The sequence below is a fragment of the Mustela lutreola genome, chromosome 2, assembly GCF_030435805.1.
Source record: "Mustela lutreola isolate mMusLut2 chromosome 2, mMusLut2.pri, whole genome shotgun sequence".
NCBI classification, from domain to species: Eukaryota; Metazoa; Chordata; class Mammalia; order Carnivora; family Mustelidae; genus Mustela; species Mustela lutreola.
This window is the reverse complement of record NC_081291.1, coordinates 99,894,785-99,903,950: the sequence shown is the minus strand read 5'-3', so window position 1 is coordinate 99,903,950 and position 9,166 is coordinate 99,894,785. Positions and strand designations below refer to the sequence as shown.

At 42.5% G+C, this 9,166-nt stretch overlaps 1 protein-coding gene across 1 annotated transcript; it reads left to right on the top strand.

The window, feature by feature from the left end:
- The first annotated feature begins 784 nt into the window (after positions 1–784).
- On the top strand, positions 785–1,528 carry LOC131825845 (proline-rich protein 23B-like). Its single transcript, XM_059165207.1, has one exon. The coding sequence runs from the start codon at positions 785–787 to the stop codon at positions 1,526–1,528; it is 744 nt and encodes a 247-aa protein (XP_059021190.1).
- The last annotated feature ends 7,638 nt before the right edge of the window (positions 1,529–9,166 follow it).

Genomic DNA, 9,166 nt, shown 5'->3' with positions numbered 1-9,166 from the left:
ACGAAACGGATATGTACACAGTACGGTAATAAGGTGATCTTGCAGGGCCAGAGATTAACGCACTCAATTCCAATCTCATTTCCCCTTCACCGCCCCTGAAAGGTGATGACAGTGGTTTACAACTTCCGCAAGGGCTTAGGATATGGTCCAAAAACTCTTCCTGCTCTTCAACCCAAAGAAAAAACTCAGGTCATTTCCGGGGCGGGGCTTCGAGGAGAGAGGCCTTACAGCTCCCTGTCTAGGCAGTTTTCCACTGGTGGGAATCGAAACGCACTTTTCCGATTAAGGTCGTCCTCATCTGAGGTCAATTCAAGGAAGGCCGAGATCACACCGGCAGCCAAGCCCTAAAGTGGCACCACTGTTCTGCCTCCTAGAAGCCCACAGAAGTATTTCCTTAACCACAGCCTCAGCTCTAGAGCCGCACCAATACCGCGCTCTCTACGGGGCGGAGCCTCGGAAGGGGCGGAGCCTAGCGTGACATTTTGCGACTTCGGTTCCGCCGGCGTCCCTTGAAATACCCGCGCAGATCTGTCCGTGTGAGGAACCTGGGATTCGAAGGCCCCAGGCTGAGCCCTGCGCCCGTGCTGAGCCACCAGAACCCCAGGACTCCGGCCCCAGGAGGCGCCCCCAGAACTCCAGGCACTCTCTCTGCGTCGCCCGTTTCCGCGCTCCGCCGCTCCCGCCGCCTCACCTGTCGTCGTCGAGACCTGTCACGGCCTGCAGGACCGGGTCCCTCACACCGCCGCCAGGCCCCGAGAGCGCCGCCCGCAGCGCTGTCCGGGTGATGGGCAGCTGGCCTCGCAGCCCCGGCGCCTACCCCGAGCCCTGCTGGGGACCACCGCCAGGAGGACCCCGCCCTGCCAAGCGCCGCAGAACCCAGGAGCCCGCGGACCTGGAGGGGCCCCAGGCCGCGGACACACTCACCTCCGTGGTGGTCCTGGCCACCGGCTGTGCCCTGCAGCTGCTCCTGGACGACGTAGACCTGGTGCTGGAGCCCGAGCCGACGTCGGCCCTGCAAGTGACCGTCGGAGAGCTCACCCTCGTGCTGGTCCCCGAGGCTCTCCTGCGCTCGGGAGGGCAGGGCCACTCGCCTGCCAGCCTGGAACGGGGCGCGTTCCCGAGCGCGCCTGAGCACGACGTCGCCGTCGAGCGGGGCCTCTTCTGCGTTTCTGCCCCAGAGATGGCCGCCCAAGCAGAGGCCTACGAGGAGGACGCCGACCGCGAGTTCCTGCCGCCTCGGATGGACCCTGCAGCGGGCTCCGTACCTGGGCTCCGCCCCTGCGCTGCAAGGGTGGCCAGCCCCCACCCGCAGGGCCCCACACCCGGTGCCTGGCCTTGGGCCCCCACCCCTAGTCCAAGGAGACGCTCTCCTCTCCGCTACTTCAACCTGGACGCCCACCTTCTGGAGCCATTCCCCAACTCGCCACTCCAACCTCTACCTCCCTCTCCGAGCCCAGGCCCCCACGCGCGCCCCCAGCGCCTTCCGGGTCCCTCTCCCAAGGCCCGGAGGCGCCTATTCCAGGAATGAACTGCTCCCACAATCCCTTGCCACCCAGCGGGCCCTTGGGAGAGGCTTCCAGGAGCCGCCGTGTGTACACTGCACAACCCGCAAGAATCACCAAGCATGAATAACGGACAGATGCTCTTTTGATGCAAGCTGCATTGCAAAATTTTGGATCAATGGCGAACCGAAACATCTGAAGGGAAATCACCTCGGCAACGAAATGGTGCTGGAAATACAGTGTGCTTTCAGAAATGCGAAACGCTGCTTAGGTTGTTTTCTCTTAAGGTTACGCTTAAGTAGCTCCATTCTCCTCAGTTTCGCACTTCTTTCTAAAACCCATCCTCTCCCCAGCACCCTACCATTGCACCTCTTCCTCCAAAATTAGACATTCCTAAAAAAAATTGGGGCGGGGGCGGGTTGCGCCTGGATGGCTCGGTGGGTTGAGGCTCTGCCTTCGCTCAGGTCATGATCTCAGGGTCTTGGGATCTAGTCCCGCATCCGACTCTCTGCTCAGCGCGGACTCTGCTTCCCCTCTCGCCCTCTGCCTCTCAGCCTACTTGTGATCGCTCTCATTCTGTCGAATAAATAAATAAAATCTTTTAAAAAAAAATTTTTTTTTTCTTAATGGGTTTTGCCCCTAATGTCCCTGCTAGTTTATGACAACCTTGTCATTTTGACTTTTTGATAGCTGTAGGTGTTTTTGGAGAATCTAACAAATAGGTATACTGGACAAATGTTTGTTGGATACAAAACACAGAATGAGGAGCGATGATCGTGTGCCCTCCTTTTCTTAATGAGAAGGTTACCAAATGGTCTAACTAATATTGCTGGGTTGGGGGGATTTTTTCCAAAAGAATCAACTCTTTTGCATGATTTTCTTCCAATAGATTTTTAATAAAATTCTCCAGAGCTGGAACAGTTTCTAATTCTAAAGACTCTGTGTTTTGATAGTTCTAAGATCCTGAATATATTTTGTACATTGTTACTGGCATATAGAAATGATTCGTTATGTTGTTCTGGTATCCAGAAATATGATTTAATTTATTTAATGCCTTATCTGTAGATTATCTTGCTTAACTAATAAAGAGAATAATAGGACCAAAATAATGAGAATAATGTCTTGTTTTTACTAGCCTCTTACATTTTTTTTATTTTTTAATTTATTTTTTATTTTTTATTGTTTAACTAGCCAACATATAGTACATCATAATTTTTTGTTACAGTGTTCAATGATTGATTAGTTGTGTATAACACCCAGTGCTCACCCGAACAGGTGATCTCCTTAATACCCATCACCAGTCACCCCTCCTCCTACCCACTTCCGTTCTATAAACAGGGCATCCCTATCTTGTACCTTGTATTAATGCACGTGCTTCTAAATTCTCCCATAAAGCATGATGTGTGCGTGTGTGCGTGCGCGCGCGTGCTCATGGTTGGTAGATAACCCTTATCCTGTTGAAGAGGCTAGTTTTGAGTCTTTCTAATCATGAAAAAATCTTGGACTTCTGTTTTGTCTATTTGAACCGACTACAAAGACTTTCTCAATTTATTGTAAATGTTGGCAGTTCATTGTGTGTGTGTATACATAATATAGCTGCATGGAAACTTTGGGTCACTGGGTACATACAGAAACCTCCCAGCAGAGCAAATGGGACCAGGCTTGGGGCTTCAGGGATCTTAAAAATTGGATGTCCTCCTGTGGACTTGAGAAAGTAGAAAGGAAAAGAGAGTAACTGCTAGGTCACTTTAAGGGTTTTTAATGTTAAATTTTAATGCAAACTTTTCTGTATGTATAGATGACTTTCATACTTCCTTTTTTAATCTATTAATGTGGTGATGTGCACCTCCTAAAAACGGAATATCTTTACCTTTCTGCTATTCCACATTATTTGATACAATTCTAGTTCTACCTTGGGTTCTTTTTTCCTTTTTAGCTTTGTTTTGTTTTTACAACCAACCATATATACACAATTTCTAATTTTAAAATATATTTTATCAGATTTGCCTCATATTTGCCTCATAATGAAATAAATTATTCATGATAAAGCTAATGTCAACAAGATGCTCATTTTTTATGTTGAACATTAATAATTATTATTTAGATTTGCCAGCATGCTTTGCCAGTGTTTTTGCTTCACTTTCCATTCTCGAATTCTACTCCTTCATTCCATCCTCGTTTTTCTCCTTACCAAGTATGCTCTTTAAAATTCTTTCAGCTTAGTGTGTAAAGCTTAGTTTTGCATGTCTGCAAATATTCTAGTTACACCCTCAAACTTCTATAATATTCTAGTGAGAGATGGAATTCTAAAATAATTAGAGACACCTAGGTGGCTCAGCCAGTTGGGCGACCAACTCTTGATCTTATCCTGGGTCTTGATCTCAGGGTTGTGAGTTTAAGCCCCATGTTGAGCTCCATGCCCCGATGGGCTCCACACTGGGCATGAAGCCTACTTTAAAAAAATAATAAAATAAAATGAAGGGGCGGGGGGGGAGGTTGGGGGAACCAGGTGGTGGGTATTGGAGAGGGCATGGATTGCATGGAGCACTGGGTGTGGTGCAAAAACAATGAATACTGTTACGCTGAAAATAAATTTTAAAAATTAATAAAAATAAATAAATAAAATAATGCCTATACTTTCTCAATACCTTAAAGATATTGCTCTAGGGGCGCGTAGGTGGCTCAGTCAGTTAAGCCTCTGCCTTCAGCTCAGGTCATGATCCTGCGGTCCTAGGACCAAGCCCCACATTGGGCTCTTGCTCAGCAGGGAGCCTACTACTTCCGCTGCCTGCCACTACCCCTGCTTGTACTTGCACTCTCTCTCTCTCTCTAACAAATAAATAAAATCTTAAAAAAAAAAAGATATGGCTCTATTATTTGCCTTGTCACTTATTGTCAAAGTTGAGAAGATTTCTCTCATTTGTACTGCCATTCCTTTGCAGGGGTTCTGTTTACAATTTACTATTTTTCTTGACCTTGATACACTACAGTGTCAATGTGATGTGTTTAGTGGGTGAAATTTTGCTTGCTGCAACTCAATGAGCTTTTTTAATCTGCAGAACTAACTTTAAAAAAAAAAATCTCAGAAAAGGATGAGTCAGTATCTCTCAGACCATTGAATCCCTCTCTAATATCAGGAACTTCGAATGGATAAATGGTGATGCTGCTTAATCAATGCTCTTACCCTCACATCTAATATCTATATTCTGTTTTTGTGGCCTTTATGATAACCCACCTTCTCTCATATAATTCACTGATTCTGTCCTTTTCTATTTTCAACATTCTGTTTAGGTTCTTTATAAGACAGTGTATATTTCAAATACTGCATTTTTCCTTTTCAAGACTTCTAATTGCTTGTTTTTTAAAATATCTACCTGCCCTTATTTCACAACTTTTAATCAGTGTCATAGAAACTTTTCTTATTTAATGGATAGCTCATCCTTTATCTCTAGAAGAATTTAGGCATTCTCATTTTAAATTATGTATCAATTAGCCCAATAATTCCATTTCCTCAAGCATAAAACCTCCAATTATTTGGCAGCTTTTTTTTTCCTTTTTTTTTCCTTTCCCCTATGTTCATCAGCTTTGCTTCTTAAATTCCACATATGAGTGAAATTATATGGTATTTATCTTTCTCTGACTGACTTTCAGTCAGCATAATACACTCTAGCTCTATCCACATTGTTGCAGATGGCAGGATTTCATTCTTCTTGATGGCTGGGTAATATTCCTTTATATTCCTTTTATATCCCTGACATCTTTATCCATTCATCAGTCAATGGACTTCTGGGCTTTTTCCATAATTTAGTTATTGTTGAAAATGCTGCTATAAACATTGGGGTGTATGTATCCACTCAAATCTGTATTTTTGTATCCTTTGGATAAATACCTTGTAGTGCAATTGCAAGGTCATAGGGTAGCTCTATTTTCAACTTTTTGAGGAACATCCATACTGTCTTCCAGAGTAGCTGCACCAGCTTGCATTCCCACCAACAGTGAAGGAGGGCTCCCCTTTCTCTGCATCCTCACCAACATCAGTCATTTCATGACTTGTTAATTTTAGCCATTCTGACTGGTGTGAGGTGGTATCTTATTGTGGTTTTGATTTGTATTTACCTGATGATGAGGGATGCTGAGCATCTTTTCATGCCCATTAGCCATTTGGATATCTTCTTTGGAAAAATGTCTTCTGCCCACTTCTTAACTGGATTATTTGTTTTTGGGGGGTGTTGAGTTTGATAAGGTCTTTATAGATTTTTGGATACTAACCCTTTATCAGATATGTCATTTGCAAATATCTTCTCCCATTCTGTTGGCTGCCTTTTAGTTTTGTTGATGATTTCCTTCACCATAAAGAAGATTTTTATCTTGGTAAAGTCCCAATACTTCATTTTTTGCTTTTGTTTCCCTCATCTCCAGAGACATTAGTAAGAAGTTGCTATGGCCGAGACCAAAAAGGTTAATGCCTTTGTTCTCCTCAAGGATTTTGATGTATTCCTGTCTCACATTTAGGTCTTTCATACATTTTGGGTTTATTTTTGTGTATGATGTAAGAAAATGGCCCGGTTTCATTCTTCTGCATATGAATGTCCAATTTTCCCAACACCATTTGTTGAAGAGACTGTCTTTTTCCATTGAATATTCTTTCCTGCTTTATTGAAGATTAGTTGACCAGATAGTTGTGGGTCCATTTCTGGGTTTTCTATTTTGTTCCATTTATTTATGTGTCTGTTTTTGTGCCAGTACCATACTTGTCTTAATGACCAAGGCTTTGTAATAGAGCTTGAAGTTCAGAATTGCGATACCTCCAGCTTTGTTGTTCTTTTTCAAGATCGCTTTGGCTATTTGAGGTCTTTTTAATTCCATAAAAATTTTAGAGTTGTTTGTTCTAACTCTTTAAAAAATGCCGGTGGTATTTTGGTAGGGATTGCATTAAATGTGTAGATTACTCTGGGTAGTATAGACATTTTAACAATATTTGCTCTTCCAATCCATGAGCATGAAGTGTTTTTCCATCTCTTTGTGTCCTCTTCAATTTCTTTCATAAGTCTTCTATAGTTTTCAGCATAAAAATCTTTTACCTCTTTGGTTACATTTATTCCCAGGTGTCTTATGGTTTTGGGTGCAAGTGTAAATGGGATCAATTTGTTGATTTCTCTCTCTGCATCTTCACTGACAGTGTATAGAAATGCAAAAAATTTCTGCAGGTTGATTTTTTATCCTGAGATTTTGCTGAATTTGTGTGTCAGTTCTAGCAATTTTTTGGTGGAGTCCTTTGGATTTTCTACATAGAGTATAATGCCATCTGCAACTAGTGAAAGTTTTACTTCTTCCTTGCTGGTTTGGATGCCTTCTATTTCTTTTTGTTCTCTGATTGCTGCAGCTAGGACTTCCAGTATCTGTTAAATAACAATGGTGAGAGTGTATATCCCTGTCTTGTTCCGGATCATAGAGGAAAAGCTCTCAGTTTTTCCTGGGGACACATTTTGAGTGGCAATTCATTTTCTGCTCTATATTGGAATTTTGTGTGTATATCATAATGGCTCCCTAAGATCCAGAACTCAGAGCCAAACATATGGAGCTCAGATAACTTGCCACTAAAAAATTATATTTCTCATCCTCAAACAATAACACATAGCCCAGTTTCCAATTTCAATGCTGTAGTGATGCTGGAGTGGACTATCTCTGTCCCCACTCCATCAGGACTGCAACTGAGAGTATTAACAGATAACTCAGCTGAGTTGCTGTCCAAGAATTACCTTCAGCCTCCAAGGAAACCTCCATGGAAAGTCAACTTCAACCTTCAACCCCAACAAAAAGTCCACTCCAATGATTGTCCAGTTAAGAGATGCACAAGCCCAGTTCCCTTGGTTCAAGACAACTCTGCAGGTCTATCCCAATTCTAGAGCTCTCCATGGATTGGTTGAGGCTTTTGTTGCAATGGTATCCCAGTTCAACTTCTCCATCTCCTCAGTCATATTCTCTTTGTTCCTCCAAATTCCTACATGCAAATCTCCATTACAGCTTATACCAGGAGTTATCATAGGAAGAGGCCACTAAAATGGATTTCAGAAAAAGAAAAAAATAAAATAAAATGAATTTCAGAACTACATCATGGAGCATGAGCAGCACAAGGCATGCTACAGCAAAACAGATAAGATCTTTTTTTAATTAACATATAATCTATTATTTGTTTCAGGGTTACAGGTCTGTGATTCATCCATCTTACACAATTCACAGCACTCACCATAGCACATACCCTTCCCTATGTCCATAATCCAACCACCCCATCCCTCCCACCCCCCTCTCCTCCAGCAACTCTCAGTTTGTTTCCTGAGGTTGAGTCTCTTGTGGTTTGTCTCCCTCTCTGGTTTCATCTTGTTTCATTTTTCCCTCCCTTCCCCTATGATCCTTTGTCTTGTTTCTCAACTTCCTCATATCAGTGAGATCATATAATAATTGATTTTTCTGATTAACTTAATTCACTTAACATAATACCTTCTAGTTCAATTCACGTCATTGCAAATGGCAAGATTTCATTTTTCATGGAATATTCATGCAATATTGCAGCCATGAAAAATGAAATCTTGCCGTTTGCAATGACATGAATATACGTGAATGGATATATATATATATATATATATCACATCTTCTTTATCCATTCATCTGTTGATGACATCTAGATTCCTTCCATAGTTTGGCTATTGTGTAGATTGCTGCTATAAACATTCAGGTGCATGTGCCCCTTTGGATCACTACATTTATATCTTTGGGGTAAATACCCAATAGTGCAATTGCTGGGTCAAAGTGTAGCTCTATTTTCAACTTTTTGAGGAACATCCATACTGTTTTTCAGAGTGGCTATACCAGCTTGCATTCCCACCAACAGTGTAGGAGGGTTCCCTTGCCAACATCTGTCACTTCCTGGCTTGTTAATTTTAGCCATTCTGACTGGTGTGAGGGGGTATCTCATTGTAGTTTTTATTTGTATTTCCCTGATGTTGAGTGATGTTGAGCACTTTTTCATGTATCTGCTGGCCACCTGGCCTGGATTTCTTCTTTGCAGAAATGTTGATTCATGTCTTCTGCCCATTTCTTGATTGGATTATTTGTTCTTTGGGTGTTGAGTTTGATAAGTTCTTTATAGATTTTGGATACTAGCCCTTTATCTAATATGTCATTTGCAAATATCTTTTCCCATTCTGTCAGTTGTCTTTTGGTTTTGTTGACTGTTTCCTTTGCTGTGCAAAAGCTTTTTATTTTGATGAAGACCCAATAGTTCATTTTTGCCCTTGTTTTCCTTGCCTTTGGCGATGTGTCTAGGAAGAGGTCGCTGCAGCTAAGGTTGAAGAGGTTGCTGCCCATGTTATTCTCAAGGATTTTGATAGATTCCTGTCTCACATTGAGGTCTTTCATCCATTTTGAGTCTATTTTTGTGTGTGGTGCATGGAAATGGTCCAGTTTTATTCTTCTGCATGTAGTTGTCCAATTTTCCCAACACCAATTGTTGAAGAGACTGTCTTTTTTCCATTGGACATTCCTTCCAAAGCAGATAAGATTTTAATCAATGGTGAACTTACTGACATATTGGTAGAAGGGAACACACTGGCATTGGCAATATCCCAGGCATTTGAGAAATTTGGGGGACAGAGTGATAAGAAGTA

What these genes read in the sequence shown, in the direction of transcription:
- LOC131825845 (XM_059165207.1), top strand. Translation starts at nt 785, where the DNA reads ATGGGCAGCTGGCCTCGCAGCCCCGGCGCCTACCCCGAGCCCTGCTGG.